Raw genomic sequence first — 18,694 nt, 5'->3', positions numbered from 1 at the left:
AGAGAGGGTATGGGGGTAGTTAATTACGCGGAAGAAGGCTCCAGCGAAGAGATGGAGACCGAACCACTCCTAGAAAAAGGGGCCCCAGAAACTGACTCGGTGGCTCCCAAATCCATGGGAACAAACACATCCCCCGCGGGTTCATCCAAAGGGGGGAAGATCCCAAAAAGGGGAGGTGAGACCTCCTGACAAAAGGGAAGGAAAAAACAAAAGGAAGAACAGAAAAAAGGGTGCGGCGAGGAAATTGGAGGTACCGCAACCCCAATGCAAAAAACCGCCAATCTCCCTCTCGCTCATGGAGAAGGAGGAGATAAAAATTAGGGCCAACCCCGAAGTGGGCTGGAATGTGGAGGAGGTCGTGTCCGAGGCCCTTAAAGTTATCAAAGGGCGGAAGTATCTCGGAGAGGGAGACCCGATGGTAGAGGTCAGGTACGCCGAAAACCTCGCCTCGGGATCGACCTTTGTGGGAGAGGATCATGGCCCTTCCAGAGGACAAAAGGAAATTGGAGCGGGAACTAAAGCCATCATACTAAAAGGCGGGGGAGGACCCGTCCCAGGGCCGTCGCGGGCAGCCGACAAGAAGCGGCTCACATATGCGGCGGCACTGGGAAAGAAAGGGAAGCTGAAGATCGGGAAGGAGACCGCATCCCCCGCACCCCCGACAGCCAAGGTGAAGGGAAAGCAGAAGGGGGAGAAGAAGAAACCACCGGCACCTGGACCTCCTGATGGGGGTAAGAAGAGAGCTGGTGCCTCCAGGCCGATAAAGGTTCCCCGCACTGCGGCGGTTGTCCTTACATGCTCGGATGTGCAGTACGGCAAAATGGTCCGCCGTGCGAGGGGCCAGATCGACCTGACTGAGCTCAATATTACAGAGCTCAGGAACAGGAGGGCCCTGACAGAGGCGATCATATACGAAGTGAGAGCCAGTCAAAAGGCTATGGCTTTTGCCTTTAAACTTAGGAAGGCGTTGGAGGGGGCGGAGGGAGTTAAAGTGTCCCTCCCTACCAAGACTGCAGAGCTCCTGTTCCGGGACCTGGACGATGCAGTCCAGGCTTCGGAGGTAACGGATGCAATCGCAGAAGTCGGTGGATGTGCCCACGGGGACATCAAGGTGGGGGCGATTCAAAGAGCCCCCAACGGGATGGGGTCGGCGTGGGCCAAATGCCCTGCAGCTGCTGCCAATTTGGGGGCAAAAGCTGGCAGAATCAGGGTTGGATGGGCCCACGCCAGGGTTGAATTGCTGGAGGAGAGGCCCCTCCAGTGCTTTAAATGCCTGGGTAAGGGACACGTACAGTCCAGATGCACGGCAGCAGTAGAACGGAGATTCGGTTGCTTCCAGTGCGGGGAGGAGGGACACCGAGCGGCGGACTGTAGGGCGGCGCCCAGATGTCCCATATGCGCGGATAGGGAAAAGCCGGCAAGACATAGGGCAGGGAGTGCGGCCTGCCCCATAGCGCAGGGGGGCCGCATGTCTGGGCGAACTACCGGGGCCCCTAGTGGGGAAACACGCAGGCCTGCAGGGGAAAGCCCTGGCCGGAAACCCTCCTCTATAGGGGGAGAAAGACCGGACGCGTCAAAGAGGGCAGTGGATGTGGGAACTCCTACGCCTCGCGGCGCGTCAACCCCTAGGTCGCAACCGAAGAGGAAAAGAGAGAGAGAATTGGAGAAAAAGGCCAAAGACCTTAACAATTCTTACTCCTCACCCCCCAACAAGCAGCTGAAGGAGGGGGGGGAGGAAATGGAGGGGAATGAGAAAACGGGGTGTGTTCCCGACATCAAAGAAGGGGAGAATACCCTGGAGGGGGTACCCGCCGGAGCAGCGGTAGCTGGGATAGTGGGTGAGACCGAGGCGAAGAAGGGAAACAAAGGGGAGGACAAAGATAAAAATCTCCTCCCCCTAGAGTACCCCCCTGAAGGAGAGGGTACAGGATGGGAAAGGGGTCCCGAAAGCTCCACTTCTTTAAAGGGATCGGAGGTAGGCCCGAGTCAGGATTTAAATAATAAATAAATGGCGGCTTGGGTCCTGCAGGCAAATCTCAACCACGCCCGTCAGGCGCAAGATTTGTTTGTGCACACTCTGGCGGAGCGTGGTTGTGGTTTGGGCATTGCTGCGGAGCCGTACCGGATCCCCGAGCACCATTCGTGGGTGGGGGACGATTTGGGCTCCGTAGCGGTTACATCGAGGGCGGATGCTCCGGCCTCACTTCCCGCCATACTGGTGGGTAAGGGCAAAGGGTGGGTGGCGGTCAGGTGGGGACCCGTTTTGGTCGTCGGGGTCTACCTGCCGCCTAGCCTGGACCTCTCAGGCTTTACTGAGAGGTTGCACTCCCTTTCAGCTGCCATCAGCGGGATTGGAATGGGGCGGGTGGTAGTCTCGGGGGACTTTAACGCAAAATCGATGTCGTGAGGTTCCCCGAGGACGGACCGTCGAGGTGTCGCGGTCGAGAAGTGGGCCGCGACACTGGATTTAAGGCTGCTTAACGAGGGAGGAATAAGCACCTGCGGGAAAAGGGGGAGTCGGTAGTGGACCTTACCTGGGCCTCCCCGGCGACCCTCAACAAGGTGCTAGGGTGGAGGGTGGCCACGGAGGTCGAGACCTTGTCTGATAGGTACATAGTCTACGGCCTCGTGGTCATACCCGAGCAGGTGCTCCAGCGTCGACGGTTGAGAGAGACATTCTCTCTTAGACGCTGGAGCACAAAGAAAATGAACGAGGACGCCTTTATGGCCTCGATCCTTTCGGCCACGTGGTTGGGGAGAGGAGAATCGGGAGAGGCCAATAGGGACATAGAGCAGGAAGTCGAGTTGATCCGGGGCGTCATGTCTGATGCATGTGATGCGTCAATGCCCCGGATCAAGGCTGGTCCGCAAGGCCGTAGAGCGGCGTACTGGTGGACCGGGGAGATCGCGGAATTGGGGCAGTCCTCGGTCTACCAAAGGAGGAAATACGCCCGGGCCAAGAAGAAGGATAGGCCGGTAGAGGAAGTTAGAGGCCTCTACCAGGCGCACAGAGTGGCCAGGGACGCCCTACGCCTAGAAATCAAAAAGGCAAAAGCTAGGGCGTGGGACGAGCTCCTCTCGCATCTAGAAGAGAACCCTTGGGGACGTCCATACTGGATGGTTCTCGGGAAGCTCCGCAATAGAGGGCCACCGGCTACGGAGACCCTTTCCCCGGAAGCCCTGGACCGGGTGGTCGGAGGGCTCTTTCCCCGTCTGAGGAGGAGGATACCCATTCCCTCATCTTTGCGGGGGAGGACCCGAATGGCCGGAGGAGCTGGAGGTCTCGGGGGAAAAAATGGAGAGGTGCAGGAGAAGGCTCCGTGGCACCAAGGCCCCCGGACCCGATGGCCTCCCTAGGAGGGCGTGGACTGGAGTCTTCGAAGTGATGGGTGGACATCTTGCACACCTATACTCAGAGTGCCTCAGATTGGGAGTCTTCCCCGAGAAGTGGAAGAGGGCCAATTTGGTCCTCTTGCACAAGGAAGGCAAGGATATGGAGACCCCCTCGTCGTTCAGGCCCATATGTTTGCTCGACGAGGCTGGCAAAATCCTGGAGAGGATAGTCGCCAATCGCCTCGTCGAGCACTTTGAAAGCATCAGGCCGAACTTGGATGACCGGCAGTACGGCTTCCGCGGTGGAAGCTCCACCGTGGACGCAGTACTGAGGGTGCGCGCCTTTGCGGAGGCCGCGGTGCGGGAGGGCGGAGTGGCGATCGGTGTGTCTCTTGACATATCGAACGCCTTTAACACCCTGCCCTGGAGGTGTATCCGTAAAGCCATAGCCCGCTTTGGCGTGCCGGGATACCTCCGCCGGATCATCCAATCGTATCTCAGTGACCGCTCCCTGAATTACATCAACAGGAATGCGGTAGAGGTTACGAGACGAGTGGGGTGCGGAGTTCCGCAGGGGTCGGTCCTTGGGCCACTCCTGTGGAACCTGGCCTTTGATGGGGTTATAAGGACGGCCATCCCCCCCGGCTGCACGGTCGTCTGCTACGCGGACGATACGATCGTGTTAGCCGGGGGAGAAAATGGAAAGGAGGCCTCGGCCCTAGCCACGGTGGCGACCGCGTGTATTACGCGGGCCATTAGGGAGTTGGGCCTGAGGGTGGCGCTCCAGAAGACGGAGGCAATCATGTTCTGGCCCGGTGCCAGAGGTGTGCCGCCGAGCCTTCGGGTTATGGTGGAGAGGGTGCAGATAAAGGTGGGAAATACCCTCAAATATCTGGGGTTACGTCTGGACAGTGGGTGGCGCTTCGCCGAGCACTTCGCCCAATACTTCTCACGAGTACAACACGATTACACATTACATGGTGCGTTAAAGCCACCGGATATACCCACATTAGACGCGGATATTTAATCTGCGCAAACTGTTACTCCTCTCTGCTATCTGAATACTACAGATGGTTCTATAAATTCTTTCATTGTCATTATCTTGTAATTACAAAAAGCTACGAACCCATAATATGAAAAATATGTAAAAAGCCTTTAGTTACGCTAAGAACATTGAGACAATGCTTTCTGTGCAACGATGCACATCTGTCATACGCGACTTGTTTAGAAGAAGAAGAACAAATTGATACAGAAGACAATACATTAATTCGTATAAGTGGATACTTTGAATAAGCTATTAAATAGCTATCGACTTTTGTTTTACACTATTCTTTTTCTCTTTATAGAATGAGCTCAAGAAATCATACTACTGGGCTATACAATTCAACACAACAATACAACCTAACAGACTTTTAGCTTCGACCCATGTCAAATACTTTCAATTGCGCGGTGCTATAAATCCTTTGCGTATAGACACATCACGGCAGGATTTGCTTACTGTACTCAGTGTTATCACATTTACCAACCACAATATCAAAATCAATATGAGTGGATAGTGTCATACCACTTGATCTCCGGCGAACAATTCCGTGAAATAATTTGCGCGCGGTGTAATACAGATATCACCATAGTCAAACCCGTATATCAATGCGATCAATGTTTATTGAGGTTCTTAGAATTCTTATTGTATTGCGATGAAAGACAAATCAATACTCTTCCTAACCCTCTCATATTACATGTAAACGGAGCTAGATATTATTAATCAAATTCAAACAACAAAATGCATCATTCATCGCACAGTCAGCTAAATTTCTCAGAACCATCATCCTCACACCCTTCCGTAGAAGCTCTTCAAAAATTATATACCGTACATTGTTTCAAAACTTATTCCTATCAGAAGATAAATGATGTACATATCACTTTATGCGTCACTTGTTATACTAAATTAATTCCTGAAGCAGTAAAGTCATATTACCAAGAAACTAAGAGACATCAGTGCGTAGATGGCACAAAATTCTACAGAAATAAATGTTATGCATGCGAAAATCACATGGGAACTATTCAACCTATAGCTCATTGTAATCCCTGTATCAATTGGTATTTCGAATTCACTACCGAAATGAAACAACTATACCGCACAATTAACTATTATGAGGACCCTATAATATTAGCAGTCATCGACGACTGAAAAAGAAAAACATATATACACGTACATATAAAAGATTCAGTTAGATATAATCACAAGATAGTAATACTAATATAGGGAAGAGAAAAAGAGAAAATACAATAAAACACCTAACACATAAAATACGAAAATACGAAAAGAAAAAATCTTACATACATACATATATAAGAAAGAAAAAGATATAAAACAATAGACAATAGAGTTATGAATAAGTGCTTATATTAAAGAAATATATATATACAAGTATCATCTTTTCAGAAAAATCCATTCCTTGAAAACATTGACGACCTGAGCCTGGTCCAAGTTTAATAATAATAGTAATAACTTTTGAATACATATAAAATAAATATATATATATTTCTACGTAGCAATATTAATTCGTAAAATGTGTAGACCTAAGCCTTATAGATATAAGCCACCATATATTCTGACGCATTGCCTTGGAATTTTCTCTTATCATTGTTATAATATTCAATATATTAAAGTGGAAGATAATCGATATTGCGTCACTTGCTTCAGATTAATTCAACAAAATTTTCAAGCGTACGGACTTATACAATTCCATGGTATATACAGTGGTATTTTTCAAGAAGAAAATTGTTATATTTGCGGAAATGATATAATTACTTATACTTCCGTAAAAGAATGTTCTACTTGCTTCATGCATTATTTAGCGATATGTTGCGTACTCAGAAAAAGAGAATTAGATCCAAATAATATAGAAGAATTATTATATGATTGCGATAATACAAAAGTAAAGATACTATTGATTTATGAACCAACAAATGAGATGAAAATAACATAAAATAAAGTAAAAATATATTATACTCACGCACGTATACATGTATAAATAATAAGTGTTATCTGCTTACTTACAGAAATGATGTATCATTTAGTATTATTATTCACTGCGCAAACTTCCCTCGCCCTTCTCGGTTTTGATTGCGGAGGGCGACATTTAAATATCACATCGGTTTCGTTGTTGGATGTGGGAGAATGCAATCTTCCACATAAAACATCAAACTCTACGGATACTTATATTCAACTCCTTCAATTATCTGACTATAATCATGCGTATATAATACAATGTAAGGTTGAAATTTCAAGAACTATATATTACTGTGGCATGCACTCACACGTTTCGATCGTGCATAACGGACGTGCTGATTATATACATGAAACCGGACACTCACAGTGCAAACGAATGTTTCGTGATGGTACTCTTTCGCTAAGAGCAAGAGTTTTAATCGACAGCATCCGAGTCAACCAAACCGCCTACTACAGCATTACCATGGCTGGAAGCGTAAACAACGATGGAAAATGCAAAGGCACCCAGTATTCCGACCACTATGGAACATGGGACGACGTCGTGCAAGCTGTCGCCAGAATATCTTTGAAATCAACCTATGTCCCCGTGAAACTAAATACTGGAAAAATAATGCTAAAATCAGGAACAATTTGTACGCTCAGTGAAGGATTTTGCATCGATTCAGAGGATGGATATACCTATTGGAAACCGATGCCTACCTCTTCATGTAATTTTCACCAATACGACGTTCTATATGAAGGACCTGCTATCAAAACTACGGACGATACCAGCGAAGGAAAATCACCTATCGTATACAGCCTGACAACACAAGACATAACTTTCGCCCTGACAAGAACGCGAGAACAGCCATTGTACGGATACACGCTTCTTCGTACAGAGCATCCCAAACTCTTTATACTGGAAACTAAAAAGGGAGACGTCTTCGCCGAAAGAGGAACAATCCCAATTGATAATCTTGATATTTTTGCATATATGAACTCGAAGTTTGTATATGTAGAAAAACACATACGACATTAAATGACATCTCTTTACCACAATATCATTCAACAGAAATGCGAGCTGGAAAAAGATGTAATAACTAACACCTTATCATTTGCCACATTACAGCCTGACGAATTCGCCTATCGACTAATGAAAGAACCAGGATACATGGCTGTCACTGCAGGAGAAGCAATTCATGTAATAAAATGTATTCCCGTTAACGCCATAATTTGGAGAACAAAAGAATGTTATGCCGAGCTCCCTGTAACAGTAAGAAACGCTTCATTATTTCTAACGCCAAAATCAAGGATACTCACCAAATTCGGAACTCAGAAAGAATGTAGCTTTAAACTACCAACACTCTACCGCATAGTGTGACGTCTCGCCAAAAATAAAACTTTCAAAAACACAAATATACTGTTCAATTATAAAATGTACGCTATATATATATATACAATTCGGCATATTACCAATTGCTTGCTTATACAAAATCATAATTAAGTAATATTGTCCTTAATGAATATAAAAATTAATCATACGATCATAATTATTCAATTATATTATATTAAGTATTAATTAAAAATTAAAGTCAAAGTCTCTTACGGTTATATATATTAATATTCTAAATATATATATATTTATATATATTCATATTGATAAATATATAAATTTTAAACAAATTAACTTCTTACAAAAATTAGACCAAACTTATCAAACTAGATGTAAAAATCACCTATTCTCAAAAGGACAACTAATAGTTAAATACATATAAAGACACAAGAGCACTGACGATACTCGAATAAAATACATCTATCCGTATACATATATATAACATATATATATATGTACAAAATATATAAATACTGCCGATATTAATCTGCGTCCACTAAAAATGTAAATTTATATGGAAGATTTATTTTTTTTTATTTTACAAAGCAATGGTTGTTGGAACTAAAATTAAAAATCACCTTATATATATATATATATATATATATATATATATTTTTATATACTGGGTGTCAAAAGGGTATTATCAAAATTAAAATTAAATATTTGCTCAAGAGATAACTTTCGCAGCTGAATAAAATCAATATTAGAAAAACAAAAGTACCATATGTCAAAATAAATTCAATAAAATATACTAGAAATAAGAATATAGTCTCCCATATAAATATTTTCAAACATGTAAAATTAATCAATAAGACAAATGTGATGCAACGAGAGAGAAAGTATTCAAAATTCTTATAAGTAATATTATGTTGAGAAATAAATTATATATAACAATAATAGTCATTAAATCTCTCTCGCTGCAATACGAATAAGTCTTAGCGTTGTATGAAAAAAATCGATAATTAATATGACGCACGCGATAACAGCGACACAAAGACTCATGAAATCACATATAAATCAAGTAGCCTAAACATCCTAACGATCAGCGAAGAAGCTTCTTCTTAATCTAAAAAACCGATACTTGATTATCATTTCAGTTAAAGCAAGTGATTATAAAAAAATCGCTTGAGTATAATCGCGAGAGCTTCCTCGAAATATAACAACGGATACTTGATTATAAAGTTCGTATCATCTTATCGAAATTGATATCGAAGAACTCACTCGGTTCCAATAACTCCAGAGGAGGAGACTTCCCTCTCCAAACCAAAGCCCATCTCCATACGAACAAGATCAACCAACCAGAAGGAACTTGAGTCCTTCTGATAACTAATGGAAGGAGAGATTGAGAGTGGGGATGAACCTCAGGAGTCAGTTGAGCGTATGGACTGCTGAGCAGTCGTAATTCAGGAGTCGTGAAGAAGTCGTCCTAAGTTGTAGAATCTCTGAGTCTTTGTTCGCTGCGTCCTAAAATATAATTCAACTTAGCTTTTCTGACTACTACTTTGTGTCGTCAAGGTAGAGTCTTTTAATATTTTAAGATTTTTCTACTCCGCAACTCATTTTAAATTAACTTAGATTTAATACTATATTACCATTGATACCTTTAATCTCAGTACAGTGCGGATGTACCTCTCGTTTTAATTAATAACATTATTATAGCAACTTATATACTTGCAACTTTGTAAAATTATTTTGATATTTGAAATATACCAGCTTATTCTTGCATTACTTTAAGTGAATTGTTAGATCCAGTGTTCCTACATTCCCGAGCCAACATTTACTATAAACAATTAGATATTATACAAATTATTACTACAATATTAACTAAATATCAAAGCCATTAGAATTTTATCATTTATTCCATCTGGATAAAGCGATAGCGAGTCCCGAGCCTGGGAAAGAGCAAAGTGATGTGCCCCTCGTTACAGTTCAGGCAGAGCTGAGATTTAGTCGATGAGCTGTCTGGGCGTCGTTTAATCCAGATTATTATATAACAAATGTTATACATAATGATATGATATATAACAAATGTTAATTTAGCAAAATAAAAAATAATTTACGATAATTTATAGTAGATGCCTGGTACTCGCCGCGCCGGTAAAAGGTACAAACAGTTACGCGCCGCTTTACGTCAACAACGGCAACTTCAAAAACAAATTAATGCTTTTAATCAAATAACTGGAAATAGTGAAGAACTTACTATAGATATACCAAATAATCAAAGGATCGTTGTTGAACTCTTTGAGCGGCCGCAGGCCTTAGAGCCAGTTGACATTGCCAGCACCCGAAGAACCTTCGAGTTCATTGGATGGCCTGGACCACTGGCGCAGATTGAACTATTTCTTCCTGAGATCTCTGTCGCAGACATCCCCGAAGCTGATCCACGAAGAACAGCACGCGAGAAGACACAGGAAAATTCACAACAATAAAATATTATTAAAGTAAGTCACACATATATATATAAATATATATATATATACATATTTTTTTTATCGCTTAATATTATTTTAATTCAACATTATTTTAATTGCACATTAGTAATCATACTACTACTTTATCCTTATATCATTAAAATTATTATAAAAAAATTTTAGAAATTTTATATTTTTTTTTTTTTTTTTTTCTTATTTTTTTGCAATTACTTTCACTATATTAAAGCATTTTCTCTACCATTTAATAATATTATTTCAAATATAGAATACGTAAAAATTTCATTATATATATATATATATATATATATATATATATATATATATATACATAATATAATATAATAAATAAAAACATAGTAATAGTAATACAATTGTAAGTACACATATATATATATATTACTGTTCATATAATAAGCTGTTCCACCCTCAGCTCCTAGACATAACTCACGAAAAAAAAAGGAGGAGCAACGTATATATATATATATTTCACCAAATAATTAACTATAACAAATAAATTTTCCTTATTTATAGACTAATATTAAATTATTAATTATTAATTTTTTTTAAATCATAATAAGAGAATAAATAAATAGAAATATATATATATGAAAGGAAGATTCGCGATACTTATCTTAATAAATGATGTCATGAGAAATAAGGAGCATCCTTCTTATACTATCACTTTCCTTCTCCATCAGAGACGGTGACTTTTTAAATAAATAATAGCACCGGCCTTTAATTAACCATATTCCAGTGTGAATTCATTTATTTATACGCCATCTTCCCTCGAAATAAAAAAAAAACATATTTTATTTAGCACATTATTATTATTTAGCACATTATTGTTATTTTATTATTAAATAAGAAAATCCATTCAAAGTATTCATGAGTCACAAAATCTCCTACATAATTAAAAATAATCAATTCTTCCTCATACTCATTACTATATGAGTATAACTTGTCCAAAATTATATATTAATTCATATCAAAGTAATTAATAAATTATATTGAGATAATTTTATCCCCTTCAAGAATAACCAATAAAGATAATATATATAAATATTTATTATACTCTCGACTTTATGTACTATTTAGTAATTATTTTTTTTCTTTCATTAGACTCAATTACGAACATACCTATAAATACATAAATTTTATATATTTATAATAGAATTTATCATTTTCTTATTAGTTGTAAGCCTTACTAAATAAAATATCGATTCTATCAATTGTAAAATACCATAATAAATTTATAAATAACAATTAGTATAGTTAACCTACCCTCATATAATTCCTCAATACAGGCTACAATAATTGTTTAAATAATAAAATTTATATTTCATTTAAAACCATTAATCATATACCTTACCTCCTTATTTGAAGATCCATAAATTACCGCCGATTTCTTTGTTAAAATAATAAATACTTCCGACAACACCTTAAGTCATATGTTCCTCCATAAGCCATAGACTATATAACTTTATAGATTTACCACTCTTACACCATTTTAAATTGAAAGATCAAATTTAGTCCACCAATTAAACTCGATCTGAAGAACCAGAAAATAAATATTAAAATTCTATGTATACCCATTAACACATATATGCACTCACATTTACATATATATATATATATATATATATATATATATATTTATCAAAACGACCTTTTAGATTTTAATTTATAAAATATATATATATAATCAATTTTAACCTTATCATTACTTCCCAACAAAGTAAATACTCCATAACAGAAATCCCATTATCACAAGACCTTTCATAACAGTAAAATAAGGAAGAAAACTGACAGAAAACTTGGTGTCGTCAAAAGCACCCTTGGACATATATATATATATATATGTCCAGCGGCAGTTTCCGGGACATTCACAGGGACGCATAATAAAAAACTTCTCATCCCCCTAAAAACATAGAAAATAAAGGTGCCAGAACCCCATATTTGGACACTCCTAACAACAACCCCCGAACCAAATTTTCATCCCCTTTTTCTCAATTTATAATAAAACCGAGTCAATTTGTTTATAAATAAATAATCAAGTGACATACTAAGATAATAATTTTAATATATATTTGCATATTAGAATAATTATATATATATATATATATATATATATATATATATATTAAAACTCTCCATACACATATACTTACAAACAATCCGTTTGTTAACTAACAATAATTTATAAACAATATCATATTTTTCTCATCGAAATTTTAGTCAAGTCATTATAATTAGACTCCTTTATAATTACAAAAAATTATTTTTCTTACATAAGTTAATTTACAAATTACTTGTAAAATCAAATAATAACGAATCTATTGGAGATACGAAATTAGAATTTTTCTCAGTTATTCTATTCTGCTTGTAAATTAATAATTTCTAACAAATTTTTTTTTTATGATCAATTAACAATAGTATTTAATAATAACAATAAAAAACATAAAAATTTATAGCAAAATAAATAAATAATTAACAAAAATTTCTGATTTGCCCAAAACTTTGAGGATATGCTTTTTAGCCTATTTTCCACATTTTAGCCGCCATTTTTAAATTTTTTATTTTTTGACTTAAAGATTCCAAATACCCTTACTACTATTAAACTAAGATTTATACAAAATTTCAACTAAATTGAGACAACTTTAGAATTCTACTATTCAATAGATCGCAGTTTTTGCACCTGCAAAAATATAATTTAAAACGTCTATTTTATGCAGTATCTTCTGATGACCTTATAACAAAAATTTCGTAAACTTACCCCTAATAGGTTCCGAAATACTTCTATTTGTTTATAAGACGTCAGCCATCTTATTTTTACGGATCCATCCTAGGAAGACCGGACCAATTCCATTGTAATAGACTCGAACTGACGATAATCTGTCCCCAACCTCGATTCTCCAAATCACTCCCTATAACAGTTAATTAAATAATTAATAATAATAATTATCAAATTTCTTATTAACAAGCTAAGATAATACCTAATACCCACTACTGAATAATAGACACGATATCTTACTTTAAAGCCACCCTATATACATCTCTTGTATACCGGGTGTCAAAAAAAATCATTACTCATTAAAGTTTAAAATTCAAATATCTATAATATTCCCTACATTTACATGCTAAAGACATATAAATCTTATCCCTATCTTTTTAATTAGCTCTAAATAAATTAAGACTAAATGAGACCTCAAACTACTGATACCGAAATTCAACAAGATACCTTTGTTGACCCTGAAGTTATATTGGAGACCTTAATCCAATTTATAGAGGAAAATAAAGAAAATATTATTTACAATTTAGATAACATTATTAAAGAATTTTTAAACCAAGCTTCTATTATCATAATCCCAGATCAGTAAAAAAAATCCCCTGATTTATTAGTTCTTAAAACACATTGATCCTGCTCTCGGCGGAGCCCTGGGTATAGCCGATTTAGACAGATTACCCAAAAAACCTAAATAGAGAGCAACCCTGTTATTGACACCTAGGTAGATGATAACAGTGAGTCACTGCACGTGACAATTGACAAGAGTTGAATGACCAAGTCAGCGATTTCTTCCAAGAGTGGATTCATTCACTGAAAGAAAAATACATGTATATATATTTATATTAAAGTATATGTATATGTCTAAGTACGTTCTATTAATAGGATGATAAAGCTTATTATGTTATAATTTATGATTGTAATATTATAATTATTACTCTTATTGTATAGTATATATACTTTATGTATTAATTTATTTTTATGTTTTATTTTTAATCATCATTTATTATTAGTATTACGGGGTTTTCATAATCATAAATATTATGGTGTTGTTGTTCTATTTCGATGATGAATTCAAGATATCGATTGGCACATGGATTGCAATGAACTATAGGTCGAATTGTTTCTAGGTAATTTTCACAAATATAGCATTTACTTCTATTAAATCTTGTGCCGTCTACACAATGGTGTTTCTTGAATTCTTTGTAGTAAGGCTTTACGGATTCCAAAAGCAATGTATCGTAGCATCTAGGGCATAAAATGACATGCATATTATCTATTTTTTTATAAAAGCGTGTTTTAATACATTGTACTATATATAGTCTCTGAAGCGCTTCTGCAGGACGAGATGAGGAGTGTGATTGTGAAGGGGTTGGGGAGTTCTGTGACGAGTGACACATCTTATATTCTTTTATTAGGGTACTAATAGTATCGAGAACCGCTCACGTGTAATATGAGTGGATTAAGGATGGTATTAAGGTCGATGTGTCTCTCATCGCAGTTTAACAAAAATTCTAAATATTTCAGAAGGCACTCATCGCATTGGTACATAAGTCTGGTTATTGTGATATTGGCGTTGCAACGTGCACAAATGATTTCGCGAAACCGTTCACCAGTAATCATGTGGTGTGACACTATCCATTCGTATTGACTTTGATATTGCGGTTGGAAAAGGCTATAACATTGGGTACAGTATGCGAATTCTGAGGCTATGTGTCGGTACCCAAGGGATTTAGTGCATCGTGTGATTGATAGTAATGAGAATAGGTCGGTATTAGGCTGTAATGTTGTGCTGAATTGTAGCCCTGTAGATTGGCCTTGCGAGTTCATTCTATAAAGAGAAAAAGGGTAGTGCAGAAAGGGAAATTGACCGGTTTTTATTTATTCAAAGTATTCATGTATACGAACTAACACAGATTCTTCTGTATCAGTTTGTTCCTCATCTTCTTCTAAATTTGTTAAGTAAGAAAAATATGTATCATGACATAGAGAGCATTCTCTTAATGACCTTAATGTGACTAAAGGTACTTTACATATTTTGCATATTATTGGCTCATAATAGCTCGTGATTATAAGATAATGGCATTTAAAATATTTATAAAACCATCTATAATATTCAGAAGATAAAAAGTGATAGCATTCTGTACAAATTAGATTTCCACGTTTGATATGGGAAAATCCGATAGCTCTAACGCACCATGTAATGTCTAATCGCTGTTGTACTTGTGAGAAAGCAGGTGACGATTTGTATATGGGGTTTATTGTTGGTCGTTGGCGATGCCAACACATCTGAAACCAAAAATTTAGACTTAATGTATTTCATTCTGGCTCTATATGAGCGATTTTCAATTTGTCCGCGTGGACAATCTTTGTAGTATTTTTAAATGAAATTTTAATATTGTTTTTTGGTAGTATTTCAAGTATTTCAAAAGGTCCAATATATTGGTCTGAAAATTTACCTTTATTTGGTTCTTTTAATAAAAATACATAATCTCCTGGTTTAAATTCTCGCACATGGGTTTGTCATAATAATATTTGCTTTTGGTTTTAGATTGTATTAAGTTTTGTTGTGGTTCTTCTTGCGTGTCACGCAATCGATTGAATAGGTTTATTAAATATTCAGTGTATGTAGGGTCTATATTTTCCTCTATAATAGTATTAGACGAAGGTAATCGCGCTATTTTTCCGAAAATTAGTTCAAAAGGGAAAAATTTTGTGCTTTCGTGTATACTTGTATTATATGAAAATATGGCTAAAGCGATATGATCATCCTAGTTCGAGTCTTTATTAATTTGTGTTTTTAAATATTCCGTTAAAACGTGATGAGATCTTTCTATCGATCCATTAGACTGGGGGTGATAAGCAGTTGTGCGGTATTGTTTAATTCTGAATTTGTTTGCTAAGTTCTTCATCAAGGCGGTTAGGAAATTGGATCCTTGATCGGTTAGAATGGCTTGGGAAGCTCCATAAATACAAATAAAATTTTTCGTAAAGGCGTCGGCTATGGTTAATGACGAGGCTTCTTTTAAGGGCACCGCGACTGAATATTTTGTTAGTAAATCTTGTATCGTGAGTATGTAAATTTTTCCATTATCGGATATGGATAATGGACCTACAATGTCCATTGATATTTTGTCGAAAGCTGATCCGGGAGTGTCGGTTATTATCATTGGTTGTTTTGTTTTTATTCTTGTTAATTTTTTTAATTGACAAGTCCGACAATTTCGAATAAAATTTTGAATGTCTTTTTTCATCGTATTCCAATAATAATAAGATTTTAATCTGTTATAGGTTTTAGTTATTCCTTTGTGGCCGCCAATTGCTGAGTCATGATGTTCACGGATAAGGGAAGATCTTTCTTCTATATTTGGCGTTTGAATAATATCTTTACATATAGTTATGCAAATATTTGTGTCATTCATATGTTTAATTAATTGTGATTCTACATAAGCCCATGGGACATTGTCAAAAAAATTAGTTTTCTTAATTGAAATGGATTCTAATTGCAATTCTTGTACGACATCCAGCAATAATTTGATACAGTTTTTTATATTATCTGGTTCTATTAAAGTGCGGTGGTTAAGTTTTAGGGGTAACGATATTAGAGTTTTTGAGCGTATTGTATTTATTTTTGCCCTTTCATAAGTTATATCCTTATATACGGGTAAAAGGTTGGCTTCCTGTAGTTCTTTTGCTCCGTTATCGAGAGGTTCACCTTTCAATGTTATTTTAAAATTATATAATTATCATTATGTTTTAGCAATCTATCTCAGCTTATTCGGACTTTGGCTTTATGGTTAGTGGACACTTCTACGTAAGGTACAACGTCAGTGGCTATTAATTTATCATCGCTTTCCTCGTTAGTTGTCTCTAGGTCCTCATTACTAATTAGGCTTTCATTTTCGTCACTATTACATTCTTCAATAGTTATTGGTTCTGTTACAGGTGTGTCTGTATGTGTTAACAAGGAGGTATCTTCGTTTATTTCCTCTTCGGTCACAGGTAAAGGATTATGGGGGTTAATTTCTACATTGGTTTGAATCAGGGGTTGACGGGCTGAGAATAAAGATTCATCAAAATCGGAATCAGGGTCTGGAGGAAGAAGATGAGTTTTCTTAAAAGGTAAGATTTTAACGGTTGGGTTTCTAGATAATGCATCGGCATTATTATTTAGTGTTCCTTTTTTATATTGTATATTGTAATCATATTCAGCTAATTTAATTCTCCATTTTAAAAGTCTCGAAGAAGGATCTTTAATAGAATGTAACCATACTAGTGGTTTATGGTCTGTCACGATAATAAATTTAGTACCGTATAAATAAGGTCTAAAATGGTTTGTACAGTATACCATTGCTAAACATTCCTTTTCGATAGTTGAATAATTTTGTTCTGCTTTATTAAGTACTCTTGATGTATATGCGATGGGAAGATCTTTTCCGATTGGTCCCTGACTTAATACTCCGCCGATTGCATATCCGGATGCATCGGTAGTTAAATTAAAGGGTTTGCTAAAATCGGGATATTGTAATATTGGCTTGGTACATAATTGTTCTTTGAGATTATTAAAAGTGTATTCTTGATCTTTTTGCCATTTGAAACAGTTGTTTTTCTTAAGCAAATCAGTTAAAGGTTTAGCAATTTTTGAGAAATTTGGGATAAATCGCCGATAGTATCCAACTAATCCGAGAAATTGTTTTATGTTTTAGGATTTTTGGGGGAAGGAAAATTATGGACAGCTGTGACCTTTGTAGAGTCAGGTCGTACGCCGTCGGCTCCGATAATATGACCACAAGGTAGGCTACTTCTCGTCGCAAAAATTCACATTTATCGGGTTGTAATTTTAAATTAGTTTCGCGTAATCTTTTCATTATTTTGTTAAATTTCACTTCATGTTCTTTTAAAGATCGTGCATAAATAACTATATCGTCCATGTAAACGAAAAGTTCATTACCTTGTAACCCAGATAGGACATTATCCATTAATCTTTGAAATGTTGCAGGGGCATTTTTCAGTCCAAAAGGCATTCGTTTAAATTGATAATGGCCGTAAGAGGTGGAGAATGCTGTTTTAGGAGCGTCATTTGGATTCATGGGTATCTGGTGGAATCCTGAAGCGAGGTCAAGAACGGAAAAATATTTAGCGCTTCCTAGTTGATCAAGTATGTCGGTTATATTAGGAAGAGGGTAAGCGTCTCCTATTGTTTTTTCATTTATAGAGTGCGGTAATCAATAACCATTCTCCATTTTTTATTTCCAGATGAGTCGGGTTTCTTAGGAACTATCCATACTGGTGAATTATAAGGTGAGAATGAACATTCTATTATGTCGTCTCTCAGTAATTTAGTAACTTGTTTATCTATTTCTTCTTTGTGCATGGGAGGAAACCGGTATTGTTTGGTATGGATTGGAAAGTCGTCTGTAGTGTAAATGGAGTGGTGAGTCACGTGTGTGGTTCCTAGTTTATCGTCGGGCAAGTGGAATCTGTCTAGATTATTGGAGACTAATGTTTTAAGATTAGTCTTTTCTTCCTCATTTAAATGTTCCAATCTTAGGAGTTGTAGGGTAAGTTCCGCACGTTCTGGCGGCGTTTCAAAAAATATTTCTTCTAACTGAGACGGATTTTGGTTTAAAGGACAGTTCGCGCTTGTCTGATGCCCTCGGGAATCGATAACACCGCAAAAACTTCCGTGAGACGTAGGAAAATTAACTTCATCTTCCTCAGAAGAAGAAGTGGGTTGACAAGTGGAATCAAGATCAGTGATA

General features: G+C 37.5%; 1 protein-coding gene across 1 annotated transcript; it reads left to right on the top strand.

Annotated features, from left to right (window-relative positions):
• Positions 1 to 2,008: 2,008 nt before the first annotated feature.
• Positions 2,009 to 2,407, top strand: LOC140670687 (uncharacterized). The gene has a single exon (XM_072901403.1). It carries the CDS (start codon positions 2,009 to 2,011, stop codon positions 2,405 to 2,407), a length of 399 nt encoding a protein of 132 aa, XP_072757504.1.
• The last annotated feature ends 16,287 nt before the right edge of the window (positions 2,408 to 18,694 follow it).

The sequence above is a fragment of the Anoplolepis gracilipes genome, chromosome 10, assembly GCF_047496725.1.
Source record: "Anoplolepis gracilipes chromosome 10, ASM4749672v1, whole genome shotgun sequence".
NCBI classification, from domain to species: Eukaryota; Metazoa; Arthropoda; class Insecta; order Hymenoptera; family Formicidae; genus Anoplolepis; species Anoplolepis gracilipes.
Note: the sequence above shows the minus strand (reverse complement) of the source record. Positions and strands in the feature narration are given on the sequence as shown.